An 18767-nucleotide genomic window follows, 5' to 3' on the forward strand; every position below is an offset into this window, starting at 1 on the left:
ATATATATATATATATATACACACACACATATGAGAGATAGGGTTTTAAATATTTTCTTGCTTTGTTTTGGTGATGATCATGAGAAAAAAATTCATTTTTTGAAGTGCCATGAAAGGGGTGAAGTAGAAGTCATCAGAACCTATAAGTCAAGTAAGATTTTATCCATATCTTTGAGTATATCTGTACCTTAAGCTTAAGACATAGCAGGAGTTTTGGTTCTTTTAAGACAAGTGTGTTTCTTTCAGCCTTTCTTTCTGTTGACTCTAATTGTATAACATCTATCAGCTACCATTCCCTTCTTAAAATACACGTGTAGCCACTGTCCTTGCTTACTTAGATAATGACTTAATGTTTGTGGCTGTCCCCTTCAGTACAGAAATCATTGAGTTTTAAATATAAGGAGGTAAATTGTAATACAAGCAAGATGGGTTGAAGACAGTAGACTTTTCCAGAAAACTACAGTCTTTCTGAACAGATTTTACTATAATTTTGTTTTGTTTTGTTTTGTTTTGCTTTGCTTTGCTTTATTTTTAGTGTCTCAATATGTAGCTGAAGCTGGCCTTGAATTTACCATCATCCTGCATCTGCCTACTGAGTGCCTGGCTTACAGGGTACCATGCCTAGCCTAGATTATTTTAAAGTTGTTGTCATACCTAGCATCACCTCATTTACTTGAGAACAGACCTTTTGTTCCTATTCTGTACAATAAATTAAAGATTAATTTTGTGAATATTTTAAGTTTGTATTTAAATTTTATTGTTTGAATGCATGGTAAATATCATTTTAATGCAATTGTTTTAAACCATGAACTGGTCTCTTGTGGAAGATTAAAAAATGCTTATTTGCTAGTGCTATAAAGTCACAAGGAATTAGCAATATATTGTGGTCTTTTCTTTTCTCATTTCCAGACCCAGTATGAGATGGCATCAATATTAAAAAAAGAAATTCAAGAAAGAAGTAACAAGAAATACTCTCAAGGAAGCCATACTAATACTAAGGCATCATATCTGAAGAATGATGCTGAATTTAAAAAGCTATTTGGTCTCACTAAAGATTTGAGAGTTTGTCTTACTCGCATTCCTGACCATCTGGACTCTGGAAAAGCTTTTAATTCTTTTAACAGTTTGGTGAAAAGTAGTTCTTACAAAGATGCAAACTTTATGGTGAAGGAAGAAGAAACAAAACAGGTAACAATTTTTAAAGTATATGGCATTTTTATAGGTGTGACACACAAATGGCTATAATTAACTTTTATTTGGTTTTCAGTGTACTTTAGATTGATGGTTTTTGCTAAATTTGCAGATATCGCATATTAAACAATGACAAATCTTACACACAGATGAAAATATTTTCCTTGTTTATTTGAGTTCTAAGTATTTTTAGTCAACCTTCTTTTTTCCATTTGTAATGTAAGAAAATAGTCAAAAGCCTTACAAGTAGTTGTCCTATTTTAAAGAATTACTTCAAGGAGCTAAGGTAGGAGAAAATATAAGCATGTTGATATTCATTGGAGTAGTAACACATTTTAAGCAGCATATATAATCATTAATGTTCATCACTATAGTTATGCCTTTGAACATTATAATCTAGTATTCTGATCTTCAACCTTTTCAGATAAACTTTCTTAAGAAAAAGTTTATGTGCCTACTTTGCAAATGAAATGAAAAAAAATTGGTACTACTTAGTTATGGTTTCATTTCAGTGATGGGTCAGCATGGCTTCTAATACCCAGTTTAAGCCAGAAAGTGTAAATAAACCAGCTTGTTCTCCAGGACTGTGATTGCAACTTTTCATTTTGCTACCACTTGTTAGAATTCATTTTTTCCTATAGTTGTCCCCACTTAAATTTGTGGAGTCAAATTTAATTGCTATTATTTATATGCCAGCTTTGATTTAGGAGCATGTGGCATAGTAATAACATTTTTTTTTCTTATTCAACATTGTAACAGAGTTTCTCTAAGAAAAGAAAAGCAAAAACCATGAAGAAGATGCATTACACAAAAAAAAGAAAGATTGAAAATGCTGATGACCCAGTCATGAATGTCATGAATGGAACTGATGCTGCTAGTTCCCAACTCCTTAGTAGTATTTTACCAACATCAGACATATCACAACATGACATTGTCACAAGCCATAATACAACCAGGGAAGACAAGAGAACTGAGGCAGAACACTGTTCTCATGACAAGCAGGAAAAGGACACATTAAGTTCAAGCACATCTTTTGAAGAAAGTACTTATTTTAATAAAAACTTTACTGAAGATATTTTTCCAGTGACACCACCAGAACTAGAAGAAACCATCAGAGATGAAAAAATAAGAAGACTTAAGCAAATTCTAAGAGAAAAAGAAGCAGCTCTTGAAGAATTGCGTAAGAAGATGCACGAAAAACAATAAAATGTCTATGGGTTAAAGACTTACATTAATTCGCCCTTACCTGTAAGGAATCCCTAGTGGATGCCTGAAACTGGAGATGATACCAAATCTTGTATAAAACCACTGTAGAGTCATGACGTTTGTTAACAACTAAATGTCTACTTAGATATAACAGGCAAGTATACTGAATGAAGAGGATGATCGATAGCCTCAAGAGAACACTGGAATTTTTGTCACACTACTCAGAAAGATAATTTAAAAGTTATAGATTCATTCTTTGTCGAGTTTCTCATCTATACTTAGACATCTGTGCATGATGGGGAACTAAAGACAAAAGCAACTAACTGCAAGTTATAAGGGACTACTCTTACTTGTAAAGGCGCTCTGAAAGTGTCTTTGTATATGAAATTTGAGTTCTAGAAAGGACTGAGTCATGATTTGTCAATAGCCTACATGAAGTATTTTGACTTACTTGTTCTGGAAGAAAAGTTTGGATATTTTTCTGTGAAATGCAATTCTCCAGATTTGAGCATTTTGTACAGGGTTTCTGTTAATGTTTTCAACTAAATTCCTCAGGTCTTACCCTAAGAATGTTGTGTATAAACTCTACAAGCCCAGATATGAAGTCAGCTGTTAGCATAACTTTACCATTGAGTTTGTATGTGGACTGTCTTGGTCTTATTAATCATAAAAATGATACGATCTATTTGATATTGTTATTTTTATTTCATCAAATAAAATCTATTATAATAAATGTATTCAAATATTTTTCGATGAGAAAGGCATGGTTTTTTTTTTTTTTTTGCATGTTTACAATATTCCTAAAGAAAGTTTTGAAATTTAGGCTATTTGGTAATATACACTTTTTGGCTTACAAATTATGTCTTACAAAGATGTCATTTATAGAGAGATCACTCAGCAGTTAAGAGCACTTGCTGTTTTTCCAGAGGACCTAAGTTCAATTATCAGCCCCCACATGTGGTGGCTCATAAACCCCTGTAACTAGAGCTCCAGAAGACCAGATGCTGCCTTCTGACCTCTACCATCTACAGACATATGTATACACACACACATACATAAATACTATATTTTTAAATTATATGTTACTTAGCAGCTTCTTTTGTGGTATATGTACATACATGTGTTGCATAGATTATCTGAAAGGTAGATCTGGACTATAGTCACGTGTAAGACTTTTCTCAAGCTATGGTTTTTCTTTAGAAGCATCCATTTTCTCTGGTTAATATTTGATTTGGGATAGTTTGAGAGTATAGTCAACAGCTGGAGCTGCTAGCAAGACTAGCAAGTTAAACTATTAAGAAATATCTAGAAATATGATCCAGAGAACTGTAGAAACAAGAAGGAAAAAATCATAAGGCAAAGTATTATCTAGGAATAAAACACGTCAATTAGATTCTTTTGTTTTTTGTGGTAATCATTTTATTGAAGTATAACTTGCATACCATAAAATTTACCCATAAGTTATACTCAGACGGATAAAAGCATCAATAATTTCAGAACTCTTCCATACTGTCACCCGACTCTTTATCCTATAAATCATGCTTCAATAGAAATTGCCATTTGTATGTATTTCTTAATACTTAGAATCATATAGTATATTTTCTTTTGTGATTTTTTTCACTTATCGAATCATATACAAGATATATCTATATTGTAACATATTAGTACTTTGCTTTTGGTTGCTCAACAATATTCCATTTGTGGAATCTCAGTATCTGGAAAGTTTGTTCCCAAATACACCAAGAATATCAAAATCCATATATGTTGAAGTCTTAAACATAAAATGGCTTTACATTTACATATAAACTTACCACATAAAATCTGTGTCTTAAATATTTCTAGAAGAACTATAATGTAGTTCGAATTGTTTTGTTTAGGAAATAAGTCTTAGTGCACACATTTCCAACACTTTTAGCACATGTTTGATTATAGAACTCATAGATTAAAATGGACCAATATTTGTTTATCCATATATCTGAGATTTACATTTGGATTGTTGCCACTGTGAGATACTAAAAATGTTCCTATGAATGTATTCAAGCTTCTTCGCACATATGTTTTGATTTTCTTGAGTATACACTTAGTTGTGTAAGTTCTAAGCCACCGCAGTAACTGTGTTTATTATTTTGAGAACCTACCAATCTATTCTAGTTGGATTTTGTTCTTCCCGCTCATCTAAACAGATCTTCTCAAGGCTACCAGTAACATGTTTCTCCATTCTCAAGTCAACTGCCAGTCAATTGAAACCAGCAAGTATTTAATTTCATGATTTATTATGTTTCTTTGATTAATGTTTTAGTACATTTTCTTAAAGAAGTAATGCTTTAGGTTGTAGAAAATACAGCAAGTAATAATACTAGTTCACTCCCATTGAGAGTTCACCAAACACACTTTTTGCTTTTTTACTACTTCCATATGTGTATATTTTTATCAGAATGGAGCCTTTGTTTAGACTTTTTATCATGTTTTTATTAGATTTTTATTTACATTGCAAATTTCATGCCCTCCAAAAAGTCGCCTACCCCATCCACCCTCTCCCTGCTCACTAACCAACCCGCTCCCACTTCTCTGTCCTGGCATCCCTCTACACTAGGGCATCAAGCCTTCATGAGACCAAGGGCCTCTCCTCTCATTGATGACCCACAAGGCCATTCTCTGCTACATATGCGGCTGGAGCCATGGGTCCCTCTATGTGTACTCTTTTGTTGGTGGTTTAGATACTGGGAGCTCTGGGGGTACTGGTTGGTTCATATTGTTGTCCTTCTTGTGGGGCTGCAAACCCCTTCAGCTCCTTGAGTTCTTTCTCTAGCTCCTCCTTTGGGGACTTTGTGCTCAGTCTAATGGATGGATGTGAGCATCCACTTCTGTATTAGTCAGGCACTGACAGAATCTCTCAGGAGACAGCTGTATCAGACTCTTGTCAGCAAGCACTTGTTGGCATCCACAATAGTGTCTGGGTTTGGTAACTATATATGGGATGGATGCCTTACTGGAATCATCACTGGATGGTCTTTCCTTCAGTTTCTGCCCCAAATTTGTCTCTGTATTTCCTACCATGGGTATTTTGATCTCCCTTCTAAGAAGGACCAAGGTATCTACACTGTAGTCTTCCTTCTTCTTGAGGTTCATTTGGTTTATGAATTGTATCTCAGGTATTCCAAACTTCTGGGCTAATATCCACTTATCAGTGACTGCATGCCATGCGTGTACTTTTGAGATTGGGTTACCTCAGGATCATATTTTCTGGTTCCATACATTTACCTAAGAACTTCATGAATTCATCATTTTTAATAGCTGAGTAGTACTCCATTATGTAAATGTACCACAGTTTCTGTATCTATTCCTCTGTTGAAGGGCATCTGGATTGTTTCCAGCTTCTGGCTATTATACATAAGGCTACTATGAACATAGTGGAGCATGTGTCCTTATTACATATTGGAACATCTTCTGGGTATATGCTGGAGTGGTATAGCTGGGTCCTCAGGTAGTACTGTGTCCAGTTTTCTGAGGAACTGCCAAACTGATTTCCAGAGTGTTTGTACCAGCTTGTAATCCCACCAGCAATGGATAAGTGTTCCTCTTTATCCACAACCTTGCCAGCATCTACTGTCACCTGAGTTGTTTATCCTAGCCATTCTGACTGGTATGAGGTGGAATCTCAGGGTTGTTTTGATTTGTATTTCCCTGATGACTAAGGATGTTGAGCATTTCTTTAGGTGCTTCTCAGCCATTTGGTATTCCTCATTTGAAAATTCTTTATTTAGCTCTGTACCCAATTTTTAAATAGGGTTATTTGGTTCTCTGTAGTCTAACTTCTTGAGTTCTTTGTATATATTGGATATTAACCCGCTATCGGATATAGGGTTGGTAAAGATCTTTTCCCAATCTGTTGGTTGCCATTTTGTCCTATTGACAGTGTTCTTTGCCTTAAAGAAGCTTTGCAATTTTATGAGGCCTCATTTGTCTTGATCTTATAGCACTAGCCATTGGTATTCTGTTCAGGAAATTTTCCCCTGTACTCATGGGTTCAAGGCTCTTTCCCATTTTCTCTTCTACTAGTTTCAGTGTATTTGGTTTTATGTGGAGGTCCTTGATCGATTTGGACTTGAGCATTGTATGAGGGAGATAAGAAGGAATTGATTTGCATTCTTCTAGTTGCTGACCACCACTTCACCCAGCACCATTTGTTGAAAATGCTGTCTTTTTTCCACTCGATGATTTTGGCTTCTTTGTCAAAAATCAAGTGACCATAGGTGTGTGAATTAATTTCTGGGTCTTCACTTCTATTCCATTAATCTACCTGCCTTTCACTATACCAATACCATGCAGTTTTTATCATGACTGCTCTGTAGTATAGCTTGCGGTCAGGGATGGTGATTCCCCAGGAAGTTCTTTTATTGTTGACAATAGTTTTCACTATCCTAGGTTTTTGGTTATTCCAGATGAATTTGCAAATTGATCTTTCTAACTATGAAGAATTGATTTGGAAATTGATGAGGATTGCATTGAATATGTAGATTGCTTTTGGCAAGATGACTATTTTTACTATATTAATCCATGAGCATGGGAGATCTTTCCTTCTTCTGAGATCTTCTTTGATTTCTTTCTTCAGAGACTTGAAATTCTGGTCTTTCAGATCTTTCACTTGCTTAGAGTCACACCAAGATATATTATTTGTGACTACTGTGAAAGGTGTTGTTCCCCTAATTTCTTTCTCTGCCTGTCTATACTTTGTGGCCACTGATTTGTTTAAGCTAATTTTGTATCCAGCCACTTTGCTGAAGTTACTTGTCAGGTTTAGGAGTTCTCTGGTGGAATTTATTGGGTCACTTAAGTATACTATCATTTCATCTGTAAATAGTCATATTTTGACCTCTTCCTTTTCAATTTGTATCTCCTTGACCTCCTTATATTGTCTAATTGCTCTGGCTAGGACTTCGAGTACTATATTGAACATGTAAGGAGAGAATGGAAAGCCTTGTCTAGTCTCTCCATTTTGTTTGATGTTGGTTACTGGTTTGCTATATACTGCTTTTACTGTGTTTAGGTATAGCCTTGATTTCCTGACCTTTCCAAGACTTTTAACATGAAGAGATGCTGAATTTTGTCAAATGCCTTTTCAGCATCTAATGAAATGACCATGTGATTTTTTTTTCTTTGAGTTTGTTTAAGTAGTGGATTACTTTGATGGATTTCTGCATATTGAACTGTCCCTGCATCTCTGGAAACATAAATGCCAGCCAAGACTACTATACCCAGCAAAACTTTCAATTACTACAGGCAGACAAAACAAGATATTCCTTGACAAAACCAAATTTATGAAATATCTTAACACAAATCCAGCCCTACAAAGGATAATAGATGGAAAACACCAACCCAAGGAGGGAAACTACACCCTAGAAAAAGCAAGAAAGTAATCTTTCAACAAATCCAAAAGAAGATAGACACATAAACATAATGTATCTATCTCTAACAACAAAAATAACAGGGAGTAACAATGACTTTTCCTTAATATCTCTTAACATCAACGGACTCAATTCCCTGATAAAAAGACATAGACTAACAGACTGGATACATACACAGGACACAGAATTTTACTGCATAAAGGAAATGCACCTCAGTCACAAAGACAGATACTACCTCAGAATAAAATGTTGTGTTTGATTTTTGTCAAGTGCTCTATCAACTTCTAATGAAATGATCATGTGATTTTTTTCTTTGAGTTTTTTTATAAAGTGGATTACATTGATGGATCTCTGTATATTGAACCATCCTTGCATACCTGGGATGAAGCCTGATCATTTTGATGTGTTCTTGGTTTTGATTAGCAAGAATGTTATTGAATATTTTTGCATGAATATTGATAAGGGAAATTGGTCTGAAGTTCTCTTTCTTTGCTCGGTCTTTATGTGGTTTAGGTATCAGAGTAATTGTTGCTTCATAGAACGAATTGGGTAGTGTTTCTTCTGTTTCTATTTTGTGGGATAGTTTGAAGAGTATTGGTATTAGGTCTTCTTTGAAGGTCTTATAGAATTCTGCATTAAACCTGGGCTTTTTTTGGTTGGGAGACTATTAATGACTCCTTCTGTTTCTTTAAAGGTTATGGGACTGTTTAGATCATTTTTCTCATCCTGATTTAACTTTGGTACCTGGTATCTGTCTAGAAAATTGTTCATTTCATTCAGATTTCCGGGTTTTGTTGAGTATAGGCTTTTGTAGTAAGATCAAATGCTTTTTTGGATTTCCTCAGGTTCCATTGTTATGTCTCCCTTTTCATTTCTGATTTTGTTGATCTGGATACTGTCTCTGTGCCCTCTGATTAGTTTGGCTAAAGGTTTCTCTATCTTGTTGATTTTTGCAAAGAACCAGCCCCTGGTTTGGTTGATTCTTTGTACAGTTCTTTTTGTGTCTACTTGGTTGATTTCAGCCCTAAGTTTATTTCCTGCCTTCAACTCCTCTTGGGTGAATTTGCTTCCTTTTGTTCTAGAGCTTTCAGTTGTGCTGTCAAACTGCTAGTGTATGCTCTCTCCAGTTTCTTTTTGGAGGCACTCAGATCTATAGTTTTCCTCTTAGGACTGCTTCCATTGTTTCCCTTAAGTTTGTGTAACTGTGGTTTCATTTTCATTAAACTCTAAAAATTCTTTAATTTCTTTCATTATTTTTTCCTTAACCAAGTTATCATTGAGTATAGTATTCAGCTTCCGTGTGTGTGGGCTTTCTGTTGTTTATGTTGTTATTGAAGACCAGCCTTAGTCCATGGTGAACTGATAGGATGCATGGGATTATTTCATCTTCTTGTATGTGTTGAAGCCTGTTTTGTGACAAATTGTATGGTCAATTTTGGAGAAGGTGCCATGAGGTGCTGAGAAGAAGTTATAGTCTTTTGTTTAAGGATAAAATGTTCTATAGATATCTGTTAAACCCACTTGGTTCATAACTTCTTTTTTTTTTTTTTTTACAGTGTGTGTGTTTAGTTTCTGTTTCCATGATCTGCCATTTCTGAGAGTGGGATGGTAACATCTCCCATTATTATTGTGTGAGGTGCAATATGTGCTTTGAGCTTTAGCAAAGTTTCTTTTATGAATGTGGGTGCCCTTGCATTTTGAGCATAGATAATGTTCAGAATTGAGAATTTATCTTGGTACATTTTTACCTTTGATGAGTATGAAGTGTCCCTCCTTATCTTTTTGATAACTTTAGGCTGAAAGTCAATTTTATTTGATACTAGAATGGCTACTCTAGCTTGTTTCATAGGACCATTTGCTTGGAAAATTGTTTTCCAGACTTTTACTCTGAGGTAATGTCTGTCTTTATCACTGAGGTGTGTTTCCTGTATGCAGCAAAATGGTGGGTCCTATTTACATATCCAGTCTGTTAGTCTATGTCTTTTGATTGAGGAATTGAGTCCATTGATGTTAAGATATATTAAGGAATAATTGTTGCTTCCTGTTATTTTTGTCATTAGAGGTGGAATTATGTTTGTGTGGCTATCTTCTTTTTGGTTAGTTAAATGGAGATTATTTTCTTGCTATTTCTAGGGTGTAGTTTCCCTCCTTGTGTTGGAGTTTTCCTTTTATTATCCTTTGAAGGGCTGGATTTGTGGAAAGATACTGTGTGAATTTGGTTTTGTCATGGAATACTTTCGTTTCTCTATCTATGGTAATAGAGAGTTTTGCTGGTTGTAGTAGCCTGGGCTGGCATTTGTCTTCTCTTAGGGTCTGTATGACATCACCCAGGATCTTCTGGTATTCATAGTCTCTGGCGAGAAGTCTGGTATAATTCTGATAGGTCTGCTTTTATATGTTACTTGACCTTTTTCCCTTTCTGCTTTTAGTATTCTATGTTTTGTGCATTTGGTATTTTTTATTATGTAACAGGAGGTATGTCTTTTCTGGTCCAATCTATTTGGAGTTCGGTAGACTTCTTGTATGTTCATGAGCATCTCTTTCTTTAGGTTATGGAAGTTTTCTTCTATAATTTTGTTGAAGATATTTACTGGCCCTTTAAGTTGGGAGTCTTCACTCTCTTCTATACCTATTATCCTTAGGTTTGGTCTTCTCATTGTGTCCTGGATTTCCTGGATGTTTTGGCTTAGGACCTTTCTGCATTTTGAATTTTCTTTTTTTTTTCTATCTTTTTTTATTAGATACTTTCTATTTACATTTTGCATTTTCTTTGACTGTTGTGTTAATGTTTTCTATGGTATCTTCTGCCCCTGAGATTCTCTCTTCTATCTCATATATTCTGTTGGTGATGCTGACATCTATGACATCTATGACTTTCCTAATTTTTCTATCTCCAGTGTTGTCTCCCTTTGTGATTCTTTATTGTTTCTATTTCCATTTTTAGATCTTGGATCATTTTGTTCAATCCTTCACCTGTTTGGTTGTGTTTTCTGTAATTCTTTAATGGACTTTTGTCTTTCATCTTTAAGGTCTTCTACCTGTTTTCCTGTGTTCTCTTGTATTTCTTTAAGGGAGTTAGTTATATCCTCCTTAAAGTCCTCTGTCATCACCATGAGATGTGATTTTAAATCAGAGTCTTGCTTTTCTGGTGTATTGGAGTAACCAGGGCTCCCTGTGGTGGGAGAACTGGGTTCTTATGATACCAAGTAGTCTTGGTTTCTATTGCTTGTGTTCTTGCCCTTGCCTTTTGCCACTTGGTTATCTCTAATGTTAGCTTGTCTTGTTGCCTCTGACTGCATCTTTTTCCATCCTGCAATCCTGTGTGTCAGTACTCCTGTGTGAGTATTTCTCTCTGGTAGGAATTTAGGTATGGAGAGCTGTGGTACAGGGCCAGAAACCAGAAGGATCTTGTCCCCAGCTGATTCTTAGTTCCTATGTCCTGATGGCTTTAGGAAGGTCCTTCTTGGGCCAGAAATTTGAAGAGAAGTGGTGGTCTTATCTGTGCTTGCAGGGGTGTAGGCACTCCTGGGAGACTAGCTCTCTCCTGGCAGTATTTGTATATGTAGCTCTGTGGCACAGGATCCACTCAGAGCACAGACAGAAACAGGAAAGCTACTGTCCCAGGCTGCTCCTCTGTTCCTGTGTCCTGAGGGTTCTGGGTGGGTTCCTCTGAGCAGCAGTGGTTGTCTTACTTGCTCTTACAGTCTTGTCTGCATTCCTGGGAGGCTAGTTCTCTCCTGAAACTATTTGGGTATGGAGCCCTGTGGCACTGGATCAGCTCCAGATGCCCCTTTCTATCTTTCAAAGTGGACATGTGTTAACTTTTTTCAAAAAAAAAATTAGCATCTTATTTTTCCTCTTATTTACCTACTAAGTCAAATAAATTCCATGGCTGTGGGTACATATCCAAAGACATCTGCCTTCTGCAGTAGCTATCAACTTCCATCAGCTCCTCAGATAGAGATCCAATCCTGTGAGTGCCTATTCCATCCATGCTGAAATTTGACTGCCTTGATCATGTATAGATAATGAGAGAAACTATGGATCAATGAGTATAATAAGAAGTTACATACAGAAGATAAATTTTCATAGCACTGATCCTTGACAGGGACATTGATGTTGATAAAGATGTCTGTTACATAGCAGTTTCCTCTGAGTTAGAGGATTACACCTTGAAGGTAATCTTGTTATGACACAGAATGTTCTCAAGAAAGGTAAAATAGCCCATTCTCCAGGAAAGTCTATTAAGATACTGAATGTCCTGATGACAGTGTCCTTTGCCTTACAGAAGCTTTTCAATTTTATTAATACAGAAGCTTTTCAATTCCATTTGTCTATAGTGGATCTTAGAGCCTGGTCCATTTGTGTTCTGTTCAGGAAATTTTTCCCCGTGCCAATATGTTCGAGGCTCTTTCCCAATTTCTCTTCTAATAGATTCAATGTATCTGGCTTTATGTACTGAGCTTTATACAAGGAGATAAGAATGGGTCAATTTGCATTCTTCTGTATGTCAACTGCCATATAAGCCAGCACCATTTGTTGAATATGCTATCTTTTTTCCACTGGATGGTTTTACTTTTTTTGTCAAAGATCAAGTGACCATAAATATGTGGGTTCATTTCTGGGTCTTCAGTTCTATTCCATTGATCTACCTGCCTGTCTCTGTACCAATACCATGCAGTTTTTATCACTATTGCTCTGTAGTAGAACTTGAGGTCTGGGATGGTGATTCCCCCAGAAATTCTTTTATTGTTGAGAATAGTTTTTGCTATGCTGGGTAGTTGTTGTTGTTGTTGTTCAAAATGAATTTGAGAATTGCTATTCCTAACTTTGTGAAGAATTTAATTGAAATTTTTATGGGGATTACATTGAATATGTAGATTGCTTTTAATAAGATGGCCATTTCATGAGGACAAAATGGCAACTTACAGATTAGAAGAAGATCTTCACCCATTCTACATCCAATAGAAGACTAATATCCAATATATACAAAGAACTCAAGAAGTTAAACTCCAGAGAACTAAATAACCCTATTTAAAAATATGGTACAGAGATAAACAAAGAATTCTCAACTGAGGAATCTTGAATGGTCAAGAAGCACCTAAAGAAATGTTAAACATCCTTAGTCATCAGGGAAATGAAAATCAAAACGACCCTGAGATTCCATCTCACATCAGTCAGAATGGCTAAGATTAAAAACTCAGGTGACAGCAGATGCTGGTGAGGATGTGGAGAAAGTGGAACACTCCTCTATTGCTAATGGGCTTGCAAGCTAGTACAACCACTCTGGAAATCAGTCTAGTGGTTCCTCAGAAAATTAGGCATAGTTTTACCTGAGGACCCAGCTATACTGCAACTGGGCCTATATCCAAAAGATGCTCCCACTTATAACAAGGACACATGCTCCACTATGTTCATAGCAGCCTTATTTATATTAGCCAGAGCTGAAACCAACCCAGATGTCCCTCCATAGAGGAATGGATATAGAAAATGTGGTACATTTACACAATGGAGTACTACTCAGCCATTAAAAACAATGACTTCATGAAATTCATAGGCAAATGGATGGAACTAGAAAATAGCATTCTGAGTGAGATAACCCAGTCTCAAAAGAATGCACATGGCATGCACTCAATGATAAGTAGATATTATGTAAAAAGCTTGGGAATACCCATGATACACATTACAGGCCATATGAAGCTCAAGAAGTGTGGATGGTTCAGTCCTACTTAGAAGAGGAAACAAAATAATCATGGGAGGTAGAAGGTGGGAGGAACTTTGAAGGAAGAGAGGAGGGGGAGGGGAAAGGGGGTAAGATCATGTGTGGGAGGAGACCGGGGAGATGTACAGAGGTTCAGGAAATTGAACAGAGTTGTGTAGCAATGGGGGATGGGTACAGAAAGTCCCAGATGCCACAAAAGCAAGTGGCTCTCAGGACCCAACAGGGATGACATTAGCTGAAATACCCAACAAACTGGAGAGAGAACTTGTAGAGACCATATCCAGAGGTTAGGCAAGGCCCCCAGTTGAGAGATGGGGCCACCCACCCTTCTCAAAATTTTAACCCAGAATTGCACCTGTCTAAAGGAAATACAGGGACAATGAGTGGAGAAGAGACAGAAAGAAAGGCCATCCAGAGACTGCCCTACCTGGGGATCCATCCACTATGCAGCCACCAGACCCAGGCACTATTGATGCCAAGAAGTGTTTGCTGATAGGAAACTGATATGGATACCATCTGAGAGGCTCTACTATAGCCTTACCAATACAGATAAGGATGCTCGAAGCCAACCATTGGACTGAGCTTGGTGACCCCAATGGAAGAGTTAGGGGAAGGACTGAAGGAGCTGAAGGGGTTTGCAACCCCTAGGAAGAACATCAACCAACAAGAGCACCCAGGGACTAAACCACCAACCAAATAATACACATGGAGGGCCCACAGGCTCCAGCTGCATATGTAGCAGAGGATGGCCTTATCTGGCATTAGTGGGAGGAGAGACCATCCTGTAAAGGTCTTGATGCCTCAGTGTAAGAGAATACAAGGGCATTGAGGCAGGAGTGGATATAGCAGAGGATGGCCTTATCTGGCATTAGTGGGAGGAGAGACCATCCTGTGAAGGTCTTGATGCCCCAGTGTAAGAGAATATAAGGGCATTGAGGCAGGAGTGGGTGGGTAGGTGGGTGGATGGGTAATTAGGGGAGCACCCTCATAGAAGCAGGGGGAGAGCGTGGGATAGAGGATTTCCAGAGGGGAAACCAGAAAAGGGGATAACATTTGAAATGTAAATAAATAACCAATAAAAAATTTTTTAAAAAGATACTGGATGTTCTAAAAGTTGGTGAAACATAAAATTCTGAATGAAAATTCATTAAATATACAGAAGTAAAATCTAAAGGATTTACAAAACTGAATCTCTTGAAACTGATAAGATTCCTAAGGTCCCCCTCCTTCATATAAGCACCAGGGACTACTGAGTTACTCCTCTCCTAATTGATTTGCTCATCATTATTATATGAAACAAGAATCAAATTTAGACTATCAGTCTTCCCAGAATTATTTCTTAACTAGAACATCCTTGCAACATCTATTGAAAAGGCCATCACTTGGGCTGGAAAGATGGCTCAGTGGTTAAGAACACTGACTGCTCTTCCGAAGGTCCTGAGTTCAAATCCCAGCAACCACATGGTGGCTCACAATCATTTGTAATGAGATTTGATGCCCTCTTCTGGTGTGTCTGAAGACAGCTACAGTGTACTTACATATAATAAATCTTTTAAAAAAAAAGAAAAAAGGCCATCACTAATATTAATCAAGTGGCATATTAACATTTTCAAGAAAAAAACTTTGGCTATGTAAATTTGGACAGGATAAATCATTACATATATTTTATTCAGTAACAATTACAAAGATAATGAAAATAACACAATTGTCCCTGAGTTCAATTCCTGTGAAAGGAAAAGTTGAGAGGCTTTGAATGCTTGAGACATACTAAAGCAGTGGTTTTCAACCTTTCTAATGCTGAAACCTTTTAATACAGTTCCTCATGCACTGATGATTCTCAACCATAAAATTATTGTCATTGCTACTTCAAACTATAATTTTGCTACTTTGGTGAATTGTAATGTAAATATCTGATATGCATGATATTTGATATGAGACCTCTGTCAAAGAGTTGTGCCATCCCAAAAGTGGTTGTGGTCCACAAGTTGAGAACCCATGCATCACAGGACAGGGAATGAAAGATAAGCAGGTGAATGGGACCCTATGTTTATAGTTTCTGAACTTCCTAGTTTAAACTCACATGCAGAATGAAAAACAAGCTTTGAAAATCTTTCAACTATAAGGCTTTGATGCAAGTTGGAGCAAGATGCCCATGAAATTTAAGTATTTACCCTTCCACTGGAGCTAAAATGCATGACATCTTAAAGAAAAGAGAAGGGATTTGTAATTGCAAACTTTGTAAATCAATGCTCTTAGACACAGTTCAGGGGAGTTGTCATATATGGTTCATGAAAGAGTTGGCTAGGAACTTCTCAATGTTGAGCATTATTGGGAAAGCATTTTACAAGAATAAGGTTCTTTAGGGACTGATAGCCTTATACTTTTGTGAAATCTTTGGTACCATTGTTTGGATGGAGCTCTTAGATGCAGATGCTTCTTTCAATGCAGGCCTTCTTTTCAATTTGCTAAACAATGTCACCTGTGTTTTAATTTCCCAAACAATACAACCTGTCATATTAACTTAAAATATTGTAATTATAACTTTATAATGAGAAAGATTGTTTTTATTTTTAATTTGAATTAATTTTTAAATTTATTCACTTTACATCCCACTCACTGCCTCCCTTCAGGTCACCCCTCCCACAATCTTTCCTCTATCCACCCCTCCTTATCTTCTGAGTGGGTGGGTCTCCTCTGGGTATCCCAACACCCTTCCACTTCAATTTTCTGAGAAGCTAAGCACTTTCCCACTGAGGCCAAACAAGGCAGCCCAGCTAGGAGAACATGTCCCATGTACAGCTTTTGGGATAGCTCCTGTTCCAGTTGGTTTTTGTGCCCACATGAAGACCAAGCTGCACATCTGCTACATATGTGTAGGTAGGCCTATGTCCAGCCCTTGTATGTTCTTTGGTTTAGACTCTGAGAGCCCCAAGGGTCCAGGTTAGTTGACTCTGTTAATCTTCCTGTGGAGTTCCTATCCTTGTTGGGGCCCACAAAGTATTGGTATTTTAAAACAAATTCCAAATTGCAATTTTTCTCAAAGGATATCTCAGTGGTTTGAGCCCTATGCATTTTTACATAATTGTTAGAATTTCCTGTTTGGATTCCACCAAAAAAAAACAAAAAAAAAAACTCTTATTGTTAGTGTTGTAATTGGGAATGAGTTTAGTCTATAGTCTAAGTTGTTAAGAATAGATATAAAATACTGAGTTCCCCAACTATTAATGGAAATGCAGATCCTATAGTTGTACAGATTCAAGATATATCTCTTATTTAGCATTTTAATAAGTTTGATTATTTCCCTTGATTATTTCTTATTTTTGTCATATTAATTTTGTGGATTTTTTTAACTTCAGATACCATTAAAATAAATTTTCTTTTTATTTTATATCTATTTTGTATAGAAAGTTATTTTTTTAGAATAAGTGATAACTTATTTTCTTTTTGTGCTACTAGGATTGTATACAGAGCCTTGCACACCCCAGGCAAATGCTGTACCACTAAGCCTGGTAATCTTATTATTGATTTCACATAGAAAACTCATCAATAAATCATGATTTGGTTTGTTTATATAGATTGCATCATACATTATCATACTTTAAAGGTTAGTGGTAGCTTCTATGCTTAAATCATGATAGAAAAGCTTTAACCAAGTTAAAGTTCTTCCAACTAACTTTTTCATGTAGGTGGATTCAAGATCAGATAGGCCAGTTAACATTATAGAATATCAAAATTCCAGAAATCAGGATTCTGTTGAGATATAGTATAATATCTCACATCCATATTGTACTCCAAACATTTGCCCATTTGGTGCACACTAGCAGCTAAAGACTACACTTAGGGTCTGCTATCAAAAAGCAGACAGAATAGATCTTTGAGACAGCATGGGCCAGAGTATTCTATTAACATTAAGATTGTCCCCAAGGGGATAGCTTTTCAGCAAGAAGAAGCAATTGGAATGCTGAAACTATATTAATTGGGCTTCGACTTTAACACATTTGTTAAATTCCAAGGGAAAAATCATCTTTTAAGGAAAAAAATGTTATTAGTATATAAAAATAGTTGTTTGCTCCCTTCTTGCCTCATCTTTCTTTGTCTTCCTTTTTTGCCCATTGAGACTTATACTATAGTAAGCCACAGTAAAATTTCCCAGTAGCATGTAATAGTAAAAGAGAAGGGTTTCAATTCTAGCTAACTAGAAAGCAGGCCCCGAGAATACACAGATTCAGGCGTGTAAAAGCCTCAGTGTTCTGATATAGCAATGGAAATACAATAGACAGAGAACTTCACTAAAAGGAACCTATTTTGATCTCAGGACTAAACTGAGATAAAATCCCTATTCTAAGTGTCTAGTAATAGACAACATGAGCAACCCAGGTTACATACTGAGTTCAAGGCCCATAAAGAAAAATATCATATGGAGATTTCTTCATTTTTATATATAATATTTGGCATTCAAGCAAAAAGTTTTAGAGATACCAAGACATAGGGTTAAATCACCCTTAGTTCATTAAAATGAAAACTTTTAAAACGGACATAGACTCAGAGGTTGTCTTGGTATGGGGTGAGAATTATAGTAATTCTATAGTAATTAACTGGTTAAAATAAAAGCGAAGAGAGAGAATAAGTCAGAAAATGTTCAGATAATTGAAATACATGAAAAGAAATTAACCTAACTAAAATTAAGAACTGAGAGTAGAAAACCTTCTGAATTTATGATGTCTTACTAAAAGGCAATGCACACTGGATTTTACTAACTTTCCTTTTGAATCATTACATTATTCTTCTCTTTAATTCTTTTTCTGTGTTTTGTTTTGTTTTGTTTTATGTTTTTTTCAGGCAGACTCTTGATATGTAACCCAGGCTATCCTGGAGTTCACTATATACAATGACTCTACCTCTGACTCCTGAGTGCTGGGAGTAATGTACCACAGTGCCTGGTCACTTTAATTGTTTAATATATTTAATTTATTGATTTTTAATACTGATATGCATTTCTAAGATAAATTTATTCATTTTAGTCACTTTACTTACCACTACATTTTTGCCACTTTTTTGAATAATTTTTGTGTCTATGCTTATGAGTGAAATTGGCTGTTTTGTTATCATAGTTATATTTGCCTCATAATTGAGTAAAAGTATTTTCTATTATAATGTTCCTTGAAAGAGTCTATGAAAGCTTGGAATAAATTTCGGTTGAACATATACCTCCAAACCTCTTCTTAATCTTCTCTCCTTTACCT

At 36.1% G+C, this 18767-nt stretch overlaps 1 protein-coding gene across 8 annotated transcripts in view; it reads left to right on the forward strand.

Annotated features, from left to right (window-relative positions):
* The window catches only part of Lrif1 (ligand dependent nuclear receptor interacting factor 1), a 75899-nt gene extending 72749 nt beyond the window's left edge, over positions 1 to 3150 (forward strand). For 7 of the 8 annotated variants that reach the window (XM_031375113.1, XM_031375111.1, XM_031375110.1 and 4 more), the window contains 2 exons: positions 910 to 1188; positions 1951 to 3150. In XM_031375113.1, coding sequence (XP_031230973.1) covers positions 910 to 1188; positions 1951 to 2397 — 726 coding nt within the window. In that variant the 3' untranslated portion in view covers positions 2398 to 3150. Of the gene's footprint in view, positions 1 to 32; positions 152 to 909; positions 1189 to 1950 lie in introns of those variants that run through there. The other variant, XM_031375115.1, reaches the window with a different exon arrangement.
* The last annotated feature ends 15617 nt before the right edge of the window (positions 3151 to 18767 follow it).

Source organism: Mastomys coucha, unplaced genomic scaffold (genome assembly GCF_008632895.1).
Source record: "Mastomys coucha isolate ucsf_1 unplaced genomic scaffold, UCSF_Mcou_1 pScaffold16, whole genome shotgun sequence".
Lineage (NCBI taxonomy): Eukaryota > Metazoa > Chordata > Mammalia > Rodentia > Muridae > Mastomys > Mastomys coucha.